At 45.1% G+C, this 24,048-nt stretch overlaps 1 protein-coding gene across 9 annotated transcripts in view; it reads right to left on the bottom strand.

The window, feature by feature from the left end:
* LOC115121652 (histone-lysine N-methyltransferase EHMT1-like) overlaps positions 1-24,048 on the bottom strand; it is a 26,250-nt gene extending 2,202 nt beyond the window's left edge. The window contains exons 1-26 of one of the 9 annotated variants that reach the window (XM_065017432.1): positions 23,972-24,048; positions 13,422-13,509; positions 12,281-12,819; positions 11,945-12,101; positions 11,595-11,719; positions 11,327-11,488; positions 11,055-11,132; positions 10,714-10,825; positions 10,482-10,589; positions 8,520-8,656; positions 8,190-8,333; positions 7,662-7,897; positions 6,674-6,883; positions 6,350-6,432; positions 6,081-6,187; positions 5,683-5,805; positions 5,325-5,426; positions 4,357-4,461; positions 4,051-4,205; positions 3,716-3,877; positions 3,363-3,507; positions 2,908-2,985; positions 2,713-2,828; positions 2,360-2,446; positions 2,131-2,209; positions 1,721-1,896 (exon numbers count right to left, since the gene is read on the bottom strand). In XM_065017432.1, coding sequence (XP_064873504.1) covers positions 1,721-1,896; positions 2,131-2,209; positions 2,360-2,446; positions 2,713-2,828; positions 2,908-2,985; positions 3,363-3,507; positions 3,716-3,877; positions 4,051-4,205; positions 4,357-4,461; positions 5,325-5,426; positions 5,683-5,805; positions 6,081-6,187; positions 6,350-6,432; positions 6,674-6,883; positions 7,662-7,897; positions 8,190-8,333; positions 8,520-8,656; positions 10,482-10,589; positions 10,714-10,825; positions 11,055-11,132; positions 11,327-11,488; positions 11,595-11,719; positions 11,945-12,101; positions 12,281-12,819; positions 13,422-13,509; positions 23,972-23,992 — 3,635 coding nt within the window. In that variant the 5' untranslated portion in view covers positions 23,993-24,048. The other 8 variants (XM_065017437.1, XM_065017434.1, XM_065017435.1 and 5 more) reach the window with 8 other exon arrangements.

Here is a 24,048-nt window from a genome sequence, read left to right as displayed (position 1 = left end):
AATTGCTGAGGTTACCTTCCTCTCCGGGCAACTGAGTTAGGAAAGACGCCTGTATCTTTGGAGTGACGGTGTATTGCTACACCATCCAAAGTGTAATGAATAACTTTACCATGCTCACAGGGATATTCACAGTACCCTTCTTTGCGAGGCATTGGAAAACCTCCCTGGTCTTTGTTGTTTAAGCTGTGTTTGAAATTCACTGATCAACTGAGGGACCTTACAGATAATTGTATATGTGGGGTACAGAGATGAGATTGTTGAATTACGATCATGTTAAAAACCTTTTTGGGATAGACGTGCCGCTAGCACCCCACCTCGACAACATCCGGTCATATTGCAGAGCGCAAAATTCAAAATGTGTAATATTAAACATTCATGAAAATACAAGTGTCTTACATTGTTTAAAAGTTGAATTTATTGTTAATCCATCCACTCTGTCAGATTTCAAAAAAGGCTTTACGGCAAAAGCACACCATGCGATTATCTGAGGAAAGCACCACGCACACAAAAGCATTACATACATTTTCCAACCAAGCAGAGGCACCACAAAAGTCAGAAATAGCGATAAAATAAATCACTTACATTTGAAGATCTTCCTCTGGTTGCAATCACAAGGGTCCCAGCTACATAACAAATGGTCCTTTTGTTCGATAAAGTCCTTCTTAATATCCCATAAAAGTCAGTTTAGTTAGCGCGCTTGACTCAGTAATCCACCGGTTTTCCTCGTTCAAAATGCATACAAACGAATCCCGAAAGTTACTAATGAACTTCCTCCAAACAAGTCAAACAAAGTTTCTAATTAATCCTCAGGTACCCTAATATGTAAATAAATTAGAACATTTAAGAGAGAATGGTATGTTCATTACCGGAGATAAATAATGAAGTGCACGCCCTCACTGACACGCACCACAACACTACAGCCAAAGTGGGAGCCACTTAGAAAAACTACAAATTCCAGCTCATTTTTCAAAAAACAAGCCTGAAACCTAAAGACTGACATCTACTGGAAGCCCTAGGAACTGCAATCTGGGAGGTATTACATTCGAGTCTCATAGCAAAGGGTCTTAACACTTATGTAAATATGTTATTTCCATTTTTTATATATATAATTTGCACATTATTATTATTATTTTGTAACGATTGGCTTTCATTATGGGATATTGTGTGTAGCTTGAGGAAAATATTGTATTTAATCAATTTGAGTAAGGCTGTAACGTAACAAAATGTAGAAAAATGAAGGAGAATTCCCATCCTTTCACTTGTCCAACGTTTTGTTGTTACAGCCTGAATTTAAAATGTATTAAATAGAGGTTTTGTGTCACTGTCCTACACACAATACCCCATAATGTTAAAGTGGATTTATGTTTTTTGAAATTTGTACAAATTCATAAATGAAAGGCTGAAATCTCTTGAGTCAATAAGTATTCAACCCCTTTGTTATGACAAGCCTAAGTAAGCACATTTTTACTCCTGAACAGAGGTGCCCAATGTAAACTGCGTGTTACTCAGGCTCAGAAGCTAGGATATGCATATAATTGCTAGTATTGGATAGAAAACACTACATTTTTCAACTGTTAAAATAATGTCTGTGAGTATAACAAAACTGATATAGCAGGTGAAAACCGGAGGAGAATTCATCCGGGAAATATTGAGGTCACCACTCATTATAATGGCTGTCTATGGGAATATGAATGTAAAATGCATTGTACATGACCCTTACCCTAGCTCTTCCCCAGCCTTGATGGTCTCGCAGGCGAAGAAGGCGATATGGGGGAAGCGCAGGTCCTGGTGTGCCGTGAACACCCGGCAGGAGAATAGGTTCGGCTCGCACATGTGGTTGATGAACCGGCTGATGTTGCCATAGAAACGGGCATCTATGCAGTACACGTCACCCACCTGCGACCAAAGAATACCCATAAATGGATGATAATGAATAAAGCAGGATCTGCTGTGGTAGAGATATCAAAGAGAATAACAAAGACAATTATCAGAAGAATAGAGTGTTTTAGAAACCCCACAAGGATAGGCCTCAAGCGACAGGAATAAAATTCATTTTTGATCACTGGGTAACAGATTGAGTTGAGATAACTAGTTACATTTAGGATTTGTCCTAGTAGCACTGATCCCTACCTTGCTATCCAGGTTGAACAGATAGCAGTCGTTTTCCCTGACATCTGCCTCTGCATCAGAGATGATCTCCCCCACGTACCTGTGGACAAGAAGTGGGGCCCGGACCCACCAACACCACAAATATCAATGCAGCACCACACACAGATGACATTGCATGGGAAATCATTAAGAACTTGCAGCAAAATAAAGCTTAACTATGCATTGTGAAAGGGGTACGTCTGGGACTCACTCGCACACAAAGGTCCCCTGAGGAATTTCCTGCAGTGTCCGGACCCCCCAGCCCATCCGACTGGTCCGGAACAGCTGGAGCCGGACCCTGAGAAAAACAAACTTTTTCAGCATTGATGTTCTTACAACACACTCAATCTCCCAAACATCATCTTCACATGGATTTGGGAAGTCAAATCCATGAAAACTTTCCCATGAAGGACTACTGATTGTCATTAAAATATTTTTATTTTATTTAGATGTTCTTATCAATAGGGTTGACAAGTGTTTGCTTGGTTTCATAAATATGGTAGCATGTATAGACAGGAAATTTGGCTGTCAGTGTGGCCATGTGAGGCGGTCTTGGTACGGTACCTCAGTCCGTTCTGGACCACACGGTTCTTGCAGGTTCTCCAGCAGGAGCAGGCGTGGTTACACTCGAAGATAAGGGGCGGTTCCTCACGATAGAACTCGGGGAGCAGACGACCATTCTGAGAACAGTCACGGAACAGACATGACGATCATGCAAGATCATCACTTTGTCAACAATAGTGAAGTACTCGGCCTTACCTTGTCATACCAACAGCGTAGGCTGAGCTGGCCACACATGCAGCTGCTTGAGGAGCAGTTGTCTTTACACACACAGTACTGTGGACAGCAGGGACGAAAAGACATGGTCATTTAATCTTTCATGACATGCTATCCCAGGGGTGGGCAGTAAAAATTGTCTTGAGCGCCACCTTGGGATTTCAAAATTCAGCAGTAGGCCGCAAATATTTCTTCAAACAGATTTGTTTGTCAAAAGCAATTTGCGGGCCAGAAAAAAAGGCTGTCATTTAAAAGTATTGGTTCCTTATAATTCGACATACTTAATCTAGTTTTAGACAGGCACATTTATTTTTTTGCCATTTACTTAGTTTACCCAAACCTCCCACGGGACAGATTGAATGGGTATGTTGCCCACCACGGTGCTAGCCTGTAAGCATGATCAACTATATGATGGTCTATCCAGCAACATTACCCACCTGTAAGTGTGTGATGTTCTTGTCTATGTTCATGGGGGAGGTAACACAGTTGTCTGGCACGTATTTATAGTTGTCTGGACAGGGCTCACTATCCACCGAGTTGACACAGGGGACTGGAACTCTCTCATACCCCCGGGCTATGTCTCTGTAGTGTGGAGGGAGATGGAGGCTCAGGTCCCAGTGGACTCAGTGTTAGACTATCAATGCATTATTATCAAAACAAAGGAGGTAGCGACAAGTGAAGGAGAGATAAAAGGAGAAGGGTACCATGCATTGCCGACAAAAGAAAAATAATGTCTAAGAGCGTAATGCAGGAGATTATTGTGAGAGAAAATGAGAACAAGGGATTCTACCTGTTGAGGACCTTCTCCCCCTTGGTGCTGCTCCTGGCCTCCCTAATCCTCCTGTTTGTTTGAAGGGTGAGCCACACCCTGGAGCTGCGGCTGCAGCAGTCCGGCGGGGTCTCCCCCTCGCGGTTCTTCAAGTTGACATCCACCCCACGAGACAGCAAGAGTCTGAGGGACCACAGACTTCACCACATCACTTAAGTGTACTAGATGGAATAGTCCTGATATGGCTACAGCCTTGGTTATAATAAAGGAGGCTACATCCAAACGAGTGCTGTAGATGGCGATTTTATTACTTATTGCTGAATCACCAGAGCCATTTCCCCTAAACCTTTACTCACGTGACACATTCAAGCCTGTTCTCCCGCGCGGCGATGTGCAGAGGGGAGTCTCCATGGATGTTGACAGCGTGGAGATCACACTTGGCCTCTAGGAGGAGCTCAGCAATCTCCACACTGCCAGAGAATGCAGCCCAGTGGAGACAGATGTTCTCCTCCTTCAAAACAACAACAAACAGCAGCAAATTCACAAGTCAGACAAAACAAAGCCATAGACATAACAGTCAGACATAAGTCAGACACAAAGCCATTGAAACTATTTGGCTTGGGGGAGGTCATGAGGACCTTCAGTTGAACATGGTTACTGACCTTGTCCCTGATGTTGATGTCAGCCCCTTTAATGAGAAGCAGCTTCACCTGGTTTAGGTGCTTATACTCCGTTGCCCAGATCATGGCCGTCCAACCACCATCGTCCTAGAGAGTAGCAACATCATAGCTTTAAGAATGGGCCCCTACAGTACAGGATTGGTTTAAATGTCCTGGATATAACGATGTGCAAGTTCACCAACCTTCTCCAAGAGATTGTATTATAAGAGGGTGAGGATGTATTTCTATTCAAGAGCTCAGAGACCAAGCTTAGGTGGCAGGGTTACCACCACAAGGACAAAGAATGCCTTAATCGCACCATACCTGCCGCAAGGTCAATCACTTCAAATACCACACTGGGGTTCTAAACTGTGCAGTCCCACAGGCATATGGCGTCAGAGGCCCTTTGATGGTGGCATACAAAGGACGAAAGAGATCTCCTTTTGAAATGCTAAAGCATCCCTGCCACACGTCACTGATATGAGATAAATTTTTAGAGGCAAAGAAAAACAACCGTTTTAGAGAGATGGCCAGAATAGAGGTCAAAGGCAACTTACTCGGCAGTGTATAGCTTTACACAATCAAATAGGTTATCAGACAGCAGGGGAGCTGCAATCCTAACTAATGCATACTAGGAAAGAGCTGATAATTCCGCAGCGGCTGCAAAGTAAGAGAATACCATTAGGGACCCATGTCGAGTGGATGGGGGCAGCACACCCACCGGGAGGAGAATCAGACCTCTACAGAAAGGCCACTAGTGAGAGGATGACACACAGGCCAGAGGAAAATAGAACTGGATCAACATGAAAGCATTCTTGGTTCTGGTTGTGGTTGACTTCAGTAGTACAACCAACATGTGCCATCCTAAGCCATAACCTTCTTGAGGGACTAAACTTGATTGTGCAGAATTACAGTTATGCTCAAATAAACTTGTATTTCACTGGTTTATGACTGAAAAGGACAGAACTCACCTGACAGTTGATGTCTATGAGTCCAGTGGAGAGGAGATGCTCCACGATGTTGTAATGGCCAATCTTAGCAGCTAGGTGGAGACACGTGAACCCCTCCACATCCTGGAGAACAGAGGGAAGTCAACACACATTGCTCCGGTCATAAGATTTGCACTGTAATACAATGCAACCATCTAATAACCAACCAACAGTGCTTGCATGCTATCAAAATACCCTTACCAACGCCTAAAACAAGAGCGGCACTTCCATACAGCAGCTTTAAATCCACTACGCCCATGGAGCTATACATCAATAAAACAACTTTGGAGGATGATGTGAAAATGATATAGTGGTGGAAAGAGGGGGTTGGTGGACCCACCTTGTGGCTGGCAATGGCTCCTGCACTCAGTAGGTAGCGGACTGTCTCCAGGTGGTTGTTCTCACAGGCCTCCATCAGGGGTGTGCGCTGGTCCTCATCACAGATGTCCAGGTTAGCACCAGACTGGTAGGTAGGGAGGGACATCAAAACTGGATCAATCTACTCATCAATACTATGGACATGTCCTTATACAATGTCAAAATATTAAAATATTGTCTGATCAAAATGAACACGAGTCCATTATAAGATGTCAATCCATGTTCAACATGATAAGCTGGTGAGTCACATGACAGATACCAGTGAACCCATTCTGAAAAGCTCTATTCTGCATGTCCAAGTAATGCATTGTCTACCCCATCACTCATCCACTGCCAGGGGGAACCATAGCCAACCATCACCTGAACCAGCAGGTGACAGATCTCCTGGTGGCCTGCCGCAGCTGCTACATGGAGGGGGGTGCGTCTGCTCTGGCTCTCCATCTTAAAGTTAGGGTCCATCCCATCCACTAGTGGACAGAGATGCAGAAAGATATATATATTTTTTTAATCACAAAATCCCAACCACAGAACCAGTTATAAAGAGTGAATGGCCAGATAATGACTTTTGTTAATTGATTAATATAAACATCCTGGCCCACTGAGGTTTTACTCAAGGCATCTCCCCTCACCCAGCATGAGAAGGACCTTCTGTAGCTCGCCCTGTTTGGCAGAGATGAACAGCTGCTTGGGGTGAAACCGCAGCTTCTTGGGTCTGATGCACGACACATGGAGAAAGTCAAGTCAAAGGAATACACACACCCTCACAATAACAGGAAAAACTTGATAGATAATTGAACGTGCATAAACATGAGCAAAGCACACAAGAACGTCAAAAGAATGTACTGTACAATGCACTTTTCACAATACTAATAACAATCTGAAACAATTTAGCCTAACGAGTGCATAGTAGAGCAGCATTCTTCTCTCAACCCTGAGTGTTGGTAGTGTCTTACTTCTCTGTGTCCAGTGCCAGCAGGATGCTCTCCAATGTCTCTTTAGGGGTGGTGCCCACTCCTATGCCCATCCCAATCCCCACTGCAGGAGGCAGTACTCCGGTTCTGGAGCACCCAGGGAAGGAGGTGTCCAGTGTGTGCCCAGGGGGGATGGAGAGAGAGCTGTCTGCTCGGCCACTTATATCACCTCCCACAGAGAAACAGGATAGACTGAAACACACACAGAATGCCTGACTACTACAACAGAAGAGTGATACGGTTCAAAGTACCAGTGACCTCTTCCCAGACTGAAAGGGAGGTGTAATAGGAAACCCCCTCTTCCCACCACTATATCACTTCATCATCTTCCAAAGATGTTTTATTGATGTATAGCTCCATGAGCATAGTGGCTTTAATGCTGCTGTATTGAAGTGCCACTCTTGTTTTAGGCTGAGGTAAGGGTATTTTGATAGCATGCAAGCCTTCTTGGGCCACAACAACCCAGAACAGCTTCAATGGACCTGGGCATATATTCTACAAGTGTCTGGAACTCTATTGGAGGGATGCGACACCATTCTTCCATGAGAATTTCCATAATTTGGTGTTTTGTTAGAGGTGGTGGAAACAGCCGTCTCAGGTGCTGCTCCAGAATCTCCCATAAATTGTTCATTTGGGTTGAGATCTGGTGACAGACGGCCATGGCATATGGTTTACATCGTTTTCATGCTCATCAAACCAATCAGGAACACTCATGCCATGTGGATGGGGACATAGCCATGGTAGCCAAAATAATGGCCTGCCCAGCATTTTTATACATGACTAAGCATGATGGCATGTTAATTGCTTAATTAACTCGGGAACCACACCTGTGTGAAAGCACCTGCTTTCAGTATACATTGTATCCCTCATTTACTCAAGTGTTTCCTTTATTTTGACAGTTGTATGTATTGACGAAAATGCTAGACTGCAATGGACCCCCCCATTACTCCCAACAGTGCTGTGAACCTACCCCCCAGTGGTGGTGTCTGCCCTGCCCTCTGTAGCCCCGGGGGTGGCAGGGCCGTGTGCAGCATGTGTGGCGGGCATGGTGGAGGTGGTGTCGGCCTTGGCAACGGTGACCTCCTTGGCCTTGCTGGCCTCCTCTCCACAGTGTGGACAGAAGGTTTGGCCCTTCAGCACCGAGGCACAGGCCCGGTGGAAACGGTGGGAGATGTTGACATCCAGTTGGCACTCCATGAAGGTCCCCTACAACCCACAGCTAGGTCAGTTCGACTACAGCTGGAAAATCCCAGTATAACTGTTATGTTTAGGAACTTGGATGACAAAATTAAGCCCATCGATAAGTCAGTGGTTTACTTGGGCCAGGGGTTTTTCCTAAACACAGGACATGACCAGGAAAACATATTTGTGCCCTAACAGCAACCATCACTATACGTAGGACCCAAAGCTTTTACTGGCTTACTACAAGACACTTTCTACTAACTCAGAATTAGATGGTGTTTTCCCATTCCCACCCCAGGGAGGTTCCAGTACTTACAGCCCTGCAGAAGAAGCCACAGCCGGGGCAGCACTGGTGTTTGACCATGCCGGCCCGGTGGTCCTCACACAGCACCAGCAGCTGCACAGAGTTCGAAGGACGCATCATCTCATGCTTTAGAACCGCACTCTGACATCTGCTTAGCTGTGGGGAGAAGGAAAGAGATTTGAGTGAGAAACAAAGGCTGCATCCCAATTTTCCAGCCTTTTCCCAGTGTAGAAAAGAATGGAGAATCAGGAGGCAGCCAAAGATACAGGGAGAGAATGTGATAAGTGAACATACGGAATGGAATAAGTATAAAAATAGGATGAGGCCAAGCGTCAGGCTCACCTGTCGGTCAAAGCTCTCCGTGGCCATGCATTTCCTGTCGGCCAGTGTGAGGATCTCCCGGCTCTTGGGTGTCTCCATGCGACAGCTGCAGAGGGGTAGCTCCTGCACCATGTCTTCCTCCACACCCCCAGTAACTCCTGCACAGAGGACCATCAACTCAGCTCAGCTCATCCAACAGATGTCAATGTGACCCTTCCTAGACACAGGTTTCCTGCTCTTTCCAAGAGTTTATAGAGACTCATTTGAAAAGACACAAATATACTATAAAGAGCAAAACTCACAAAAAAAAGAGACATCCCTTTTTCAGGACCCAGTCTTTCAAAGATAATTCCTAAAAATCCAAATAACTTCAGATCTTCATTGTAAAGGGTTTAAACAGTGTTTCCCATGCTTGTTCAATGAACCATAAACAATTAATGAACATGCACCCGTGGAACGGTCGTTAAGACACTAACAGCTTACAGACGGTAGGCAATTAAGGTCACAGTTATGAAAACTTAGGACACTAGAGGGCTTTCTGCTGACTCTGAAAAACACAAAAAAAAAGATACCCAGGAACCCTGCTCATCTGCGTGAACGTGCCTTAGGCATGCTGCAAGGAGGCATGAGGACTGCAGATGCGGCCAGGGCAATAAATTGCAATGTCCGTACTGTGAGACGCCTAAGACAGCGCTACAGGGAGACAGGACGGACGGCTGATCGTCCTCGCAGTGGCAGACCACGTGTAACAACACCTGCACATCCGAATAGCACAGGTACAGGATGGCAACAACAATTGCCCAAGTTACACCAGGAATGCACATTCCCTCCATCAGTGCTCAGACTGTCCGCAATAGGCTGAGAGAGGCTGGACTGAGGGCTTGTAGGCCTGTAAGGCAGGTCCTCACCAGACATCACCATCAACAACGTCACCTATGGGCACAAACCCACCATCGCTGGACAAGACAGGACTGGAAAAAAGTGCTCTTCACTGACGAGTCAAGGTTTTGTCTCACCAGGGGTGATGGTCAGATTAGCATTTATCGTCGAAGGAATGAGCGTTACACAGGAGGCCTGTACTCTGGAGCGGGATCGATTTGGAGGTGGATAGTCCGTCATGGTCTGGGGCGGTGTGTCACAGCATCATCGGACTAAGCTTGTCATTGCAGGCAATCTCAAGGCTGTGCATGACAGCGAAGACATCCTCCTCCCTCATGTGGTACCCTTCCTGCAGGCTCATCCTGACATGACCCTCCAGCATGATAAGGCCACCAGCCATACTGCTCGTTGTGTGACTTCCTTCAATACAGGAATGTCCGTGTTCTGCCATGGCCAGCGAAGAGCCCGGATCTCAATCCCATTGAGCACGTCTGGGACCTGTTGGATCGGATGGTGAGGGCTAGGGCCATCCCCCCCAGACATGTCCAGGAACTTGCAGGTGCCTTGGTGGAAGAGTGGGGTAACATCTCTCAGCAAGAACTGGCAAATCTGCTGCAGTCCATGAGGATGAGATGCACTGCAGTATTTAATGCAGCTGGTGGCCCCACCAGATAGTGACTGATACTTTTGATTTTGACCCCCGCTTTGTTCAGGGACACATTATTCCATTTCTGTTTGTCACATGTGTGGAACTTGTTTATGTCTGTTGAATATTGTTATGTTCATACAAATATTTACACGTTAAGATCTTTGAAAATAAACGCAGTTGACAGTGAGGACATTTCTTTTTTTGCTGAGTTTACAATAGTGTTACAGTTCCAGACTCTACTATCTCGTCACATATTTTATATTTCTATGACAGACATCACCAGCAGGGGGGAGGCTCAGCACTGCTCCGATGAGTCATCTGGCCCAGTGAGGGAGGAGAGGCCTTGTCCCTTAACATAAATAGAAACTCTTACCAACAGGCAGTTCAGTTCTCAACTATACCACTACCTACTTCTCTTACTCCCCCATCACCAACTCCTATAAGGCCTAACTCACCTGTGTGCTGTGGGGAGAGCAGCATTTCCTTGGCTTTAAGGTTGAGTGAGTGGAGGGGAACCTCTGTGTAGTCCTTACTCAGGCCTGCCTGGCCCTGGGGCCCTGTGCCTGAAAGGGGAGGAGAGTTAGCTAACACAGGGAGCAGAAAGTCAGGGGTAAGAAAGTCAGGGGTAAGAGATATCTCCAAGTCTTTATTATAGTCCTCATAAGGCAGAAATATGGGTTTCTGTACCAGGGAGTCCCTCAGTCTTGGGCTTCCTATTTTGTTTCCTGGATGGCCGGAGCAAGAAGTAGTCTCCCTTTGATTTCTTTTTCAACCTCTTCTTCACGCTGGATTCCGAGCTCTGTGTGAAAGCAGATCAATTGAGATATGTAAAGTTCTATTCTCTCCCATGAACATCAATATATTCCTCACTCTGATGGTGAAACAGATGATGGTGGAACAGACAGAGAAAATGACTGTGCATTGATAATGTTTGGGTTCAGAAAAACACTCCTTCATGCCATTGGATGATGGTCTAATCAGCGGACTCAAAGAAGGTTAAATTGTTGTCAATGATTGTGTGTTCTTACCAAGTCTGACTCGTTCCCCTCTTCTTCACCTTCCTCCTCAGCTGATTCCTCAGAGTCCGGCTCCTCTCCCAGCTCCCCCTGAACAGACAAGTATCACAACGTCAAAGAGGTTTGGCCATTTGGAAAGGGAGGGTGGGGGATTTAATGGTCTACATTATTTGTGATTCGATACCTGTGATACCTATGAATGTAATAGGAGCATCATTTTATCAAAGTTATCAGCTGGGGTCCAGGTAAAGCAAACTAAGATAATGAAGTCAATAGGTTCCCACCTGAAGGGCAGGGCCTGATGTTTGACTCTTCTCCAGGGCTGTGGGGACACCTTCCTCTCCACCCTGCTCCACCTCTTCCTCCCACTCCTCTCCATCCTCCCACCCTTCCTCCTCTGACTCGTTCTCCACCCTTTCCCCGTTCACGTGTGATACCGCTTTAGCCTACGAGGAGAAGCAGAGTAATATTACAACATGACACTTATAGCTAAATCTCCTAATTACAATACATTTATTGTAAAACAGTTAAGATAGTCTACGGAAGTGAGACCTGTGCACTTTGAGTTGATTGAAGTTGACTAAACATCTGCAGCACCGTCCCCTGCCTCAGCACTTTCGTTTTCTTCCTGGGGACCAGACTGTATGTTCCCATCTTCCGTCTCTTCTTCCTCGATGCTGGAAGAGAGCGTTCAATTGAGCTCAAGGAGCCATGAACCTCTTTACAGAAGCTCTCATTCATACTCCTCTGGCTTTTGCAGCCTTGAAACAAGTAAATAGCCTTCAGTAAGCAAAGTCCTGCCATTATATAACTGCATTTCCATTGTTGTGTGTGGACTGTGATGATTATTTGGCTTATACCCCTGTCCCTCCCCTTCCAGGGCCCAGTGCGGTCTGTCTGACCTGTCTGGGACTTGGCCGTTGCTGCAGCCGGCACGTCGATTTGGCTCGGAGGTAACTGGTTCCGGGAGGGGGACGTCTGCTGGGACTTCTCCTCCTCTGGTCCATTCTGACTCTCCTCGTCTGCACCGTTTGGTTCTGTTAATTTCCTGTTTAGAAGCTATGGGGATAAAAAACAGCAGTGAATCAAGTGGTGGCTATGCTTGATATTGTTGTTGCACTTCCCTCACCAGTTGCAGAACCAATAAAACATGCAATCACTGTCCAATGTGGACTATGTCTCATCCAAAGACCAAGACAATTAATGGACTACCTCTTTACTAGGCTAAAGTTAGTTACCTTTAGTGTCTGGTTGGATGCTGGCATGGACATGGTTTTGCGTGCTCGGTGTATGGCGATGGACTGCGGGGAAGGGGCGGGGGAGTCGTTAGCGGACGTGCCGTTTTTAGTCTCTGCGTCTGAGGTCCCCTGTCCCGACGGGGACCCGGCGTGCTGGGTGTCAGTCGTTATTGCGCCCAGACTGTGGCCGCACCCGTCTGCCAAAGGCGGGAAAGTTTTGGCGGCGTGTCCAATCATGGTGGTGCCTGAGGGCAACCAGCTAGTCCTGTGTGGGGCAGCCGTCAAGCCCGTCGAAGACCCCCCCTCCTGCTGCTTGCTGAGAATGTATCCGTTACTACCGGTGGTGGAGCCGTGAGGCAGGTCCGTCTCCATCATCCCATTCTCTGTAGCCGCCTGTGACCCGTTGGCCTGGGAGATCAGGGGGGTGGGGTTCTTGTGTCTGTTCCCCAACTCTGCACTCTCATAGGTCCCATTTAGCTCCGCCTCTGCTCTGGGACTGGACTGCAGTCTGGCAGCTACCTCCTTGTCTCTTGATGCATCTATAATAGTAGATATCAGTCACTCACAGTATGGCCTTATGTTAGTTCAAGAGAGGACATACAGGTAACTGCCAAAATAATGAAAACACTTAAGTGAATGAGGGATACAATGTGTATTGAAAACAGGTGCTTAGGTGTGGTTCCTGACTTAATTCAGCAATTCAAATCACATCACGCTTAGAGTCATGTATAACATTGCTGGACATCCCATTATTTTGGCTACCACGGCTATGCCCCCATAGGTTGACAACGTCCCCACCCACAGGGCATGAGTGATCACTGATTGGTTTAATGAGGATGAAAACCATATGCCATGGCCGTCTCAGTCACCAGATCAACCCAGCTGAACACATGGGAGATTCCAGAGCAGGGCCTGAGAGTGTTTTCCACCACCATCAACAAAAAAAACTAATTATGGAATTTCAAGGAAGAATGGTGTTGCATCCCTCCAATAGAGTTCCAGACACTTGTTGAATCTATGCCCAGGTGCATTGAAGCCGTTCTGACTTGTGGTGGCCCTATTAAGACACTTTATGCTTCCTTTATTTTGGCAGAGTACACCTTGCCATGTTTAGCTGTGATGACTTTAAAGATGAACTCACCTCCCTCCTCCGCTTGGTCCCCAGGTGACTCCATCCCATCCTCCATGGACTCCCCTTTAACCACTCTGCCTTTGGCCAGACCTGTGGGCTGACAGCACACATATACACTTAACGCCATACACAGCGTCAAGAACACAACTATGGTCAGAGAACGTCCTATACAGCAGCATGCTGGAAAATAAGCAGCCCTGCTATGCACTAACAGAGCCTGTCTCCATATACACAAGTTACAGACTAACATAATGCACTCATTCACCTAACCTAAGTAGCCAGTCCTTTACAATTTCACCTGATTTTTTAAACTTAGCCTGAACATTTCAAAGAATGCGGTAGGTTGAAGTATTATTGGAAGCGTATGATCCCCATGGCTGAAATGGCATACAGCAGTAGGAAATGAATCAAACAGTGTCTCCACCTCCAGAGAGCTGCATTCTGAAAAGCTTTACCTGCAATGTCTCAAACCTCCAGAAGAGGAATCTCATGCTCAAACAACTTATCGGAGACCTAAGTCAATGTGATTGGTAAGGTTAGCACCAGGACCACACATCAAATATGATGGTTATGGTAAAGACCTATTCAGGGAAAACTATCCATCTTCTGTTCTTGTTTGCCTTGCATCATTCTGCCTCGTTTCACTGATGCACCTGGCCTCTCTTTCAATACAAGGTAATGCAATTTTCCAGCAGCACCAGAAAACAGCAATGGAAGGAAATTCACCATCTTCCCCTCCCCCGTGACAACCCAGGCCCCAGACGGCATTGGCCGTGGAGCATTTATGGTGATAGGGCCTCTGCAGAAGTCAGGGCATTCTTGCGCTTCATGGAGCAGCGCAGAACTGTTGTGAAGGAAGTGAGTTTGTGTTTATATAGGACCTCCTGCCGACACCTACCGTCAACCAATCATGTCAATGCGGAGCTATAAGGAGCCCTCCGCAATGTTACAGAATTTGAGAGGCACACAGTGATGCGCTACAGAGTTCATTTTGGTCTCTGCATGCCTCCGGAGGCTCTGCAATTGCGTCACACCATCCATATGGCGCCTCCGACCACATTTTCAGATCAACCATGAATTGGCTTTAAAACCACTACAAAATGTCTACTCTTAAAGCACCCTTCTCTCAGTCTCCAGCAGGGGAGCCACTACACAGAGTCTTATATTAGCTCAAGTTTGTGCTTTGGTTTTGGAGGATATAGCCTAGCCTAGCATTAGCCTTCTTCACCAGCTGTCCACTGCCACCTTCCCTCAGTCACCTCAGCCACAGAACGGCCCCCACCTTTTGGCACACAGCTATCAAAAGCTGACGAGGACTGGATCTATTGGATCAGTTACAGAGGCCTCTTGTTTCAATGTGTCCTTCAGGATTAGCCTGGCCAATGCCTGTCAGAATAAAAATAAAAAAGACACCTCAGCCTAGCTGCTAGATTTGAGGGAAGAGGTTTTTGCCATGAGACCCTGCTCTCGTGACCTGGATGCATCTCTAGAATCTACAGGGAGCATCACCTGACAGAGAACATGGTGCTAAGGCTGATAATTCACCTTAGAAATAACAAGCAATATCATTTTTGAAGGTAACCCAACCAATAGGCTAATTTCTTAAATCTGAGCAAAGGGATATGTGAATTGCCTATGACCACTGACACTCCAGTGGACAAAGACACTGGTGTCCTTTGCCAGGCTTTTGATAATGTAGTGATCTGTCTGTAGAGCAACACTTGTAACTCAGTGGTTCTACAGACAAATCTATTAATATTCGGAGCATTCTCTAACTTGTATCCTCTGGGTTATGAGAGAAATGCAATGAAGAGATGCTCTTTGACTTATATGTTTTATGAAAAATCACAACCATATAAAAACGAAGTCTTCCGACATTAAACAGATGTACATTTAGCTTTTTCAACAGTTACAGGGTAAATGTGTCTTACTCGTCAGAGTGGCTAGCAGCACCCAAGAGCAAGCTGTCAGGCTGAGGCACCCAAAGAAGAAGGATCTCCAAGGTATTCAAGGAGTTCCAAGGTGTGTGGTTCGACACACATCTATATGGGAGGAGGAAAACCCTTTAGTTTTCCTTCATGGTATCAAGAAACCTTCTCTAACAGTGCTTCTCCATGTCCTTAGTCCTCCCCCTAGTGGGTAAAAAGGGAACGTGCCCATTGGAGGGAGAAGAGAGGGGGAGGGGAGAGCTGTCTGCAGAGCTCCGCCATTTCCTAACCAGATTGTTTACTGACACAACGTGGCCAACGCTGCATTTTTCCACTAGGTGGGGGACATAAGAGTCAGGATTTGTGTGGGTGGGGGGGATGGGAGCTCAAAGGCAGATCCACCTATGGGTACTAAAATAATTAGCGCACATTAGAAAAGACAGATCAGAATCATTACAAATGTAGGCTACATAATAAAATCCTGTACAAAAATATATAACTAAACCCAAACAAATTCTGAGATATTGTAAAAGAAATAAAATAATAATTAAGACAGGCTTTTAAATTGTTGATATCAGAGTCAGACACTGTCATTTAAACATGACTGTGCATCTATCTGCCAAGTATTTCTTGCCAAAAATCTATCTAATTGCAGTGAGGTCAGCGCAGCCTATAGGCCTAGCTATCTTGGGTTGTTTCTGATGCCAGACTCCTGAATTAGGCTCGTCTATCTAATGAAAGGTGGTGAACGAATAGAAAACATCTACTAACACAGTCCAGCATAGTAAACAACAATTAAGCCTTCTCCTATTGCAGGTGTTAGACTGCCCATGAGAGCAACACCTTAAAGGAAAGTTGGTAGCATGAACAAACAGTGAGGAGTTTGGATTTACACCAAACTGAAAAAAATCAACTAATTGTTACAAAGCCATTTTGAGTGTAAAATGCAGGCACCATCACACTGGAGAGTGAACATGGTACGGGACACCACTGAGGCTAGGCTATTATAAAGACCTGGGTCCCGAGGCGGTCTATTGCACAGAATTATCCTGAAGTCATTCCTCTCATCTGTTTCTATCCAATGTCTTTGACCATATGGGACATTCTCCCTGCAGTACCTTATTGGCCCGTTCCTGAAGGAGAGGGTAAGGCTGCAGAGGGAGAAAGAGAGGATGGGTCTCAGTCCTAGAGTGCCTGCCTGGCAGGAAGGAGAACCATTCGAGATTACCAGGAAGTCCGATCTCTGACCTGCACGCAGTCATCTCCAGCCTACTGTAGCCTGCTCCTTTCCCTTGTGTCAATGATCCAAGCACAGCTAATGAGTCCCTTTCGCACAATACGCAATCAATCCATGGAGATTTCTCAAACAGCTGGATCGGCGAAACACATCAGTGAGACAAAATACATTTTTCTAACCCCTGACCCAGGTGAACACAGTGCGTTACTAACCATTTCACCACAGGGTAGTAGAGGTTTGCTTCCATATGCAATGTTGCAATCAAAGATCACATAAGGCTGAAAATCCCTTGATTACTGATCAAGCGCTCTGTTCAAGCCCTCTGTCATGGACTCTGAAGACTGGCTGCACCTCCCAGGGGCCAAAGAACTGCCTCCTTTGAGCAAAGACCAGACCAAGCAACCAATGACAGATTAGCAGCCTAAATGTCAATGGCAGAGACGACAAAGCCACAAAAAAATACATGGAAATACAGAGCAAGTTCAATGTGTCTCGACAGAGGACGATTCAAAAGCAACCAAGGGGAAAGTGTAGGCTAACGTCTCCTTCCCTGTGGTAAATATGCGCTTGCAGCAAGCATCATACCTGCTTTCTCCTGATGGGCTCCATTGAGGAGAGTGGTTGAGAGGGACAGAGAGAGCGAGCAAGAGAGAGAGAGCGGGAGTCTCGAACGGATTATTCCTCTTTTCCTTGTCCTCCCCACTTGCACACATTAATCTTGTTGGTCATGTGACCCAGCAGCTCCCTCTGTTGGTCTCTCTCTTAAGAGGGCTTCCGCAGAGCATGCTCAGTCAGTTCAAATTTCAGTGGCTCTTTTTTCCCCCGTCTCTCTCGCTCGCAACCTGTTTGCTAATGAATGCGCGCAGCCATTTCAAGAACAGCAACAAAAAATGAGGAAAGGTAGCTAGGCAAGGGGCCAAAGAGGAGAGCTGCATGAGAGTCAGAACCCTAAATACCCAACATATGCTCTCCTTCACAAGGACAAAGAGCCCCAAATATAACCAAAATGGGAGCGACTTTCAACTATCTTACTTCTGTCAAGGAATTGGTCTCCACAGAGCAGGAAAAGGAGAAGATACCACACAATGATATCAGGCCTAACCAACTACTGTAATGCACCTGTGAAATAGCCTAATGATGCCCACTTCACTGTATAGGCTAGGAGAGGACAGAAAAGGCCTCCAGCTCCCACTGTTCTCTGACATGAATCAGACAGATCTCACGTTAATTCTATTGAACAAAATAATTGAGCAATGATCAGGGGCAAAAACAGAAAGGATAGCTTGAAGATGAGGACAATCTCTGAAACATGACCATAAGCCCCCCCAAAACAAATTCTGTCCCCTGGGAGGTGCAGCACTGCCGATGATCTGTTGCTACCTTGCGGCGCAATCATTTTTCAGTTTGTGTATAATGCATAACACCAAAGCTTATTCTAGGATCTACTCCAATCCCATTGATTCACACAGCTGGGTAACTGGTCCACCTCTCCAGAGGTGAAATGCATTATGCGTGCAGTCAGGATCTCTCCCTCTTCCTACTCTTGCTTCCTCTCCATCTCTAAAGGGTGGGAGGCATCAACACTTCCTCTCTGACTACAGAATTAATTTCTTATCTTCAGGCTGAAAACCACAAGGCAACACCACACAATACCTCCCAGAAGAGCTAGGGAAACTAGCACATATCACAATAACACAGGGTCTTCTTCTGATTTCATATGCACATTGCACATGTTTTCCCAATCCTCTTTTTGACCTCTCCAGAGTAACGTCTTTTCATTTGTTGTGGTAAATGAAAACACCAAAACTAATTGTTTCCCGCCAAACTGATGTGAAGTGGAAAGTATTTCAAGGGAGGATAATATGGAATTATCCCTTTTCTCAGAGATAGTTTGATAAGGACACTCAAGATCTGGCACACGGGCCTAGTCTTTCAGAATGTCCAATGGCTATTCTGGGATTCCCTGTTATGAGTGGAGTGGCTGGAATAAAAAAAAAAAAATGGACTAATAACAAACCTTTCTCCAGAACATGAAGATAATTAGCCTAGATAGGCTGGGAACTCAACGGTGCTCAACGCTTCTGCCCTCTGTGTTCATGCTGCTCTATTTCCATGGCGGTTTCAGGCTGTCAACATGGCACCACAAAGCAGAGTGAGAGTCAGTCTACTGCGCATGCTCAGTAGAAGGCATGTCAGCCATTTTGAAGCTATGAACTAGCCAAGTGGCAAGCGGTGGAATAGGATCTGATAAACCCTGGCAGTCCCTTCTCTCAAAATAGTCCATCTTTACACATCGCTGAACAAAAGAAAATCTGTTTCCGTTTTCAGTTGACAGGAATCAACTTGTTTTCTTCTGCCTCGATAGAGCCGACACAGGAAGAGAGAGAGAGAGAAAGAGTACATGAATGAGAGCAAGAGCGTGATGGAGAGAAAGAGGGAGCGAGAGAGAGAACGAAAGAGTTGTTACAGGAGCTCTGGCCAGGATAGGATCTCTGTCAGTCTACTAGCAGCAGTGTATGCTACCACACCCCCACAGAAAGCAGGGGGCCCACTGCCAATGAGACATTTAGTCCTTAGCTCTTCTGGCTAAAGCCACTACAATGAGTAGAACCTATGCACATGCATGGCAATTGAGGCTACCAGACATCACTAGTACACTAAAATAAACTATGCTTAAAAGCCTTGAAGAAAAGGACTTGACAATTACTCTTCTACATTCGGACAGTTTCTACTGTACTCGCCTGCCATCACACAAGTAATCATATTTTAAACACCCCATCTGCAATAAAATATAGCACCATTAGTTGCAGAGGTGGGAGGATTCTCAGGATTACATGCAATGTTTATAGGAGAGCATACAAATCAGCTAGATTTGGAAACATCAATGCTGTTCATTGGGAACAAAGTCCTTTCCCAGATCAGCCCCCATTAATTAAATCAATGAGTCAGAGTGGAACACAGGACTTCTGCTAACCTGTCCCTGCTGAGCTGAGCTCCTGGGGTGGATGTGGATTTCAGGCCCCTCTACATGGAGCGTTCAGATGATAGTCCCTCAGTCTTTACCACAGGAATGTGGCTTAGCAATAGCCACATACTAGGCTATAGGCAGCTGATCAAGTCTTGCTGGTGATCTGGTTCCCGTGATTGATACTAGAGCATGTTTGGTCTACAGGTAAAAGACATGGCCCAGTCTGGAAAGTTGACAGAATTACATCGATTAGCCTAATTAGCCAATTAAATATTCCATTCGTCCATCATGAGTTTTCGCTTAAAAAGGCAAAGGAAGGATATTCAATTCCCAAACTGGTTGCAGAGAATACTTAAAAAGGACAGAAGTCAGGCAGTGAAAGACAACACGATCCATGTGAACAAGCTCCATTTGAAGATACTTGAAATGGAGATTGTTATAATGCTGTCCTTTTTTCTTTAAGTTGAGCCCCCAGGCAACCATTGAAGTACCTGGATAAAGCAGTGAGTGTCCAATAATGGGGGAGGAAGAGGGCAAGAGTTGAGCTCCACACTCCAACATCTAGCGTCCCACACATGCAGCGTCCCAGCTCAGGTCACATGACCAACTCTCAATAGAAAGCTCTGCCATGGCCCTTACTGGGCATGCTCAGATGGAGCCCTGCTGTTCTTCATGGAAAAGGAAGAAGAGGAAAAAAAAACATTGCAGCCATTTCGTGAAACAATATCAAGAGACAATGGGTAAACTGTCAAGGGGTCTAACACTTCAGAATGTTCATGTCTAGTCATGAAATCATACATTTTTACGCAATCAATCGGTGACACGCAATCAAAAATATTATTTTCTGTTAATAATCACATCAACAATATTTTCCAGAGGATTTAGGATTAGGATGGCCGGAAAGGTTTTTGGGGTTGAATATCAGGGTAACATCTGACCAAGTCCTTCCTACTAGATCTAGCATACATTTGCAGAGAGACAATAGCCTCTGAAATAGCCTAAATCTAGTTCACTTACCTAAAAGAAAGATCTTCTTGGAAGTGTACCATACTGTAAGAGTAGAATATCACCTTAATGGAAACAAGGACTTTAACAATGCACATGTCTAAAAATACGAATTATACTGCCCTACGTCTATCTACCCTATTACACTACGTAGCCTAACGCAATAATCACTTTCCAGTCACAAACTTGGACCCCTTCAGGGGCCAAGAAGTTCACAATTCTTTATCTGGATAAACTATACTGAGGTAGGCCTAAAACGAAGAGTCCAGATGGGTCATTGTCGTCTGTTTTTTACAGATTAACACTAACAGGATATATCGCCCAACAACCTGAATGGTGTTGATAACTGCCTTATGATTAGTTGACAGCATCTAGAATGACATTGATTAAATTGCAATGCAAAGTATCTGTAGAACACAGCTATACTCACTTTACATTAAATCATTGTACTGCTGCTGGGTTTATTCATTCAAAAAGTAGCCTGAACAAAAAAAAATAGGCCTCCCCATTAAATAAATGTTTCATCGAAAAGAGGCATTGCATATTTTCCATTTAAGAGTAGGATCTGTGTAGATGATAAGCTGCATGCTCTATCATGACCCAAAAAACAGGAATAGGAGGCTTTTTCCATCACAGAGTCTTCAATCCAAGCAAGATCGATAAGATGCATCCCAAAAATCACCCAATTCACCCACTCCTTTTGCCACTTCAGATATCAGTGGAAGGCACTTCAGCCACCGCGCCTGAATTAGCTAAACCCGCACACATCCTACCTGCACATCACAGGTTACAATAGGTTTAGGCTACATACAGCTTGTGGCCTGATTGCTAAAACAATGATTTATCAGTTACCTGACAAATATATAAGATAGAAGGAAATAGTGTGATAACCACAACATGAGTGAATATTTTGAGAAATAAAGACCAATAATGTCCCCATTCCACCAAAACAGAAGACTCCCAGTATAAGGTTGCAGTAATATAGAATGTTTACACCCCACCAGCCCAGCCCAACATACCTTTGTCTGTCAGCAACAGAGGCCGTGCCTTCAAGGAGCTGAGCTGACGCCATAAGAGTGGGTCGTTGCTGTGAAGGCCAAAGAGGCCAGGTTGTCTGCTCTAATCAGTACCCCCTCTATACAGCAGGAGCAGCAGAGCTCAACTCAGTGCTGAGCATGCTCACTGATGCCCAACATCTGTCAGTCAGAGGGAAAGGGAAGGCTGCAGGGAAGAACTAGCTTTCCTGGCTAACAATGAGCAAAACTCTCCAGCGGCGTCCCTGTTTACCCACACCACCACCAGTCGGACTTTCTTGTATAATCAATACACTTCTCTTTAGCAAATGTTTTAAGTCTGTAAATAAATCATTTGTTGAATAATCATTTTAAGATTAATCCCTCGACTAATGTTTTTTAATGCTCTCATCCAAAATGCCGGCAAATGGCCGAAACAATAAACCAAGTTAGGTCAGGCTCTCTGACAGTCTTTGCCCAATAGAGATCTTTGTCAAACAACAAAGAAGCCTCCAGGGCCCTTCTTTTAGGGAGCCACCACCAGGGCCTTTAATGAGAATTTAAGCCTACACACTAACCTTCAAAGCCAGGTAGGATAAGGAAATATGTCAGTAAACCATCAAATGTCTTCTCGATTCACAGAGAAACCAGTCTAAACAACATTGACAACATCCACTCCTCTGTATTCCCTGCCAAAACCGTCTCTATGGGCATGGCGTGTGGTTATTACTGGCATGTGTAGGATATTGTATGCATGAAAAAAAACGTGTTGCCTATGTGGCTCTGGACCAATAATTAATAGATTTTTGGGTGCAGAAGACAACTGAGGATTTAGAAGATTAATCCCTTTAAACAAGCTAGACGCACGTTGTCCCTCACAAAACTGACATTCAAGTTCTCAAACAGATGAAGATGGTACAGAGGGCTGCCCCTGTCAATGGAAGGAAGCTGTCAGGTGCTGGGGCAGACTGTACCCGAGTGACACGTCATTCGAGCTCCCTCTGTCGGATAACAGCGGATTATGACAAAATTGCAAATGTACATGAGAGTTTGAGTAGACGTCACCAAAGTCTGTTGACATATTGATCATATTACTTTTTTACGGCCCATATCAGCGGAGCATTCGACATTGTTGGTTAATAAGTCAACACAACACCGGGTGGTGGAAAGTGCGTGGAAGCTAGCTATCTACAGTAATCACGTCTGGCTACACTGTAGCGATCTAACAAATCCCCCATGCTTCCCTGTGCATACAAGTTTTGCTATTCTGAAGCGTTAGCGATTCTTTTAAAAGTCACCAGTTTACTATCTTGTGTTATATTGATCTCAAAATGTTTCGTTACTAACCCCCACAGTTAGCTAGCGAGTAGGAGTTCCACGCTAGATCGCTAGCTATATTCTACATGCTCAATATGTAATTGTTGATGTCTCGTGCAGCGAACACCAGCAATACTACTGAAAGTTTGATTTGAGAGGAAACATGGCTTTATTCGATGTTCGTAGGTACAGAATACACTGACCAGAATCATGTCGCTTGCTACCTACCAAACATACGTGAAAAACCGTAGCTAAGTTATATAAAGTGTGGTTAACTACATCCTTTACCGAAAGCCTTGCTTGGACTCAATATACCGATGACTGTACACATCCTACATAACTACTACAGTACTGTACACATTTTATACATTTATTTTCCTAACTCTGACATTGCTCGTTCTGATATGTCTTAGTTCCTTTATATTGTTAGGTTGGGTATTACTGCACTGTTAGAGGTAGGAACATAAGCATTTCGCTGCACCTGCGATAACAGCTCCAAAATGTGTACGTGACCAATCAAAATTGATGTATAGTTATTCCCAGCCATGGCTACTCAGGTTCTCTAACATTAAAACCAACGTTAGCTAACTTGCTAAGCGAATCTGCTGCCTAGCAGGTCCCAGCATGTGGGCCAGCGTAGAAACAGACTGCTCTTGCAATAGTATATGCAAAAAAAATAGTTGAAATACATTGCAAGAGTTAAACTAATTACAATAATGTAATGTATGTGTTTTGCACAGGCAAACCAGTCGCGAAGAGACGGATAGTAATAAAGCCCTGACAATTGTATGACTGATACCACAACGACAGCGCTGGATACATCAACTTGCACAATTCAGATTCAAGGGCCGCGCATCCTCCCAACGACACAAGCGCATTCAATCGCCATACCAACACAAAAGCTCAGGATAGAGCCGGGCGGGCAGTTTGAAATTGACTGCAGGCATAGGTGTCACTACAGTTACCCAAGTTCCGCTTTCTTTCCCTAAAACGATTACATTTGTTGCTACGGGAAAGCCCACATATTCATACAAACCCCCACACCTCATCTGATGGAAATCAATCTTGATGTAAATGTGTCTCTCGCTTACCTCGGCTTGCACGGAAGCCATGGCTCTTTTTGCCTAAACAGTCTCCGCCCACTTTACTCTATACGTCATCACATTCG

This window comes from Oncorhynchus nerka, linkage group LG4 (genome assembly GCF_034236695.1).
Source record: "Oncorhynchus nerka isolate Pitt River linkage group LG4, Oner_Uvic_2.0, whole genome shotgun sequence".
Taxonomy (NCBI): Eukaryota; Metazoa; Chordata; class Actinopteri; order Salmoniformes; family Salmonidae; genus Oncorhynchus; species Oncorhynchus nerka.
The sequence above is the reverse complement of the archived record's forward strand: the minus strand, read 5'-3'. Positions and strand labels throughout refer to the sequence as shown.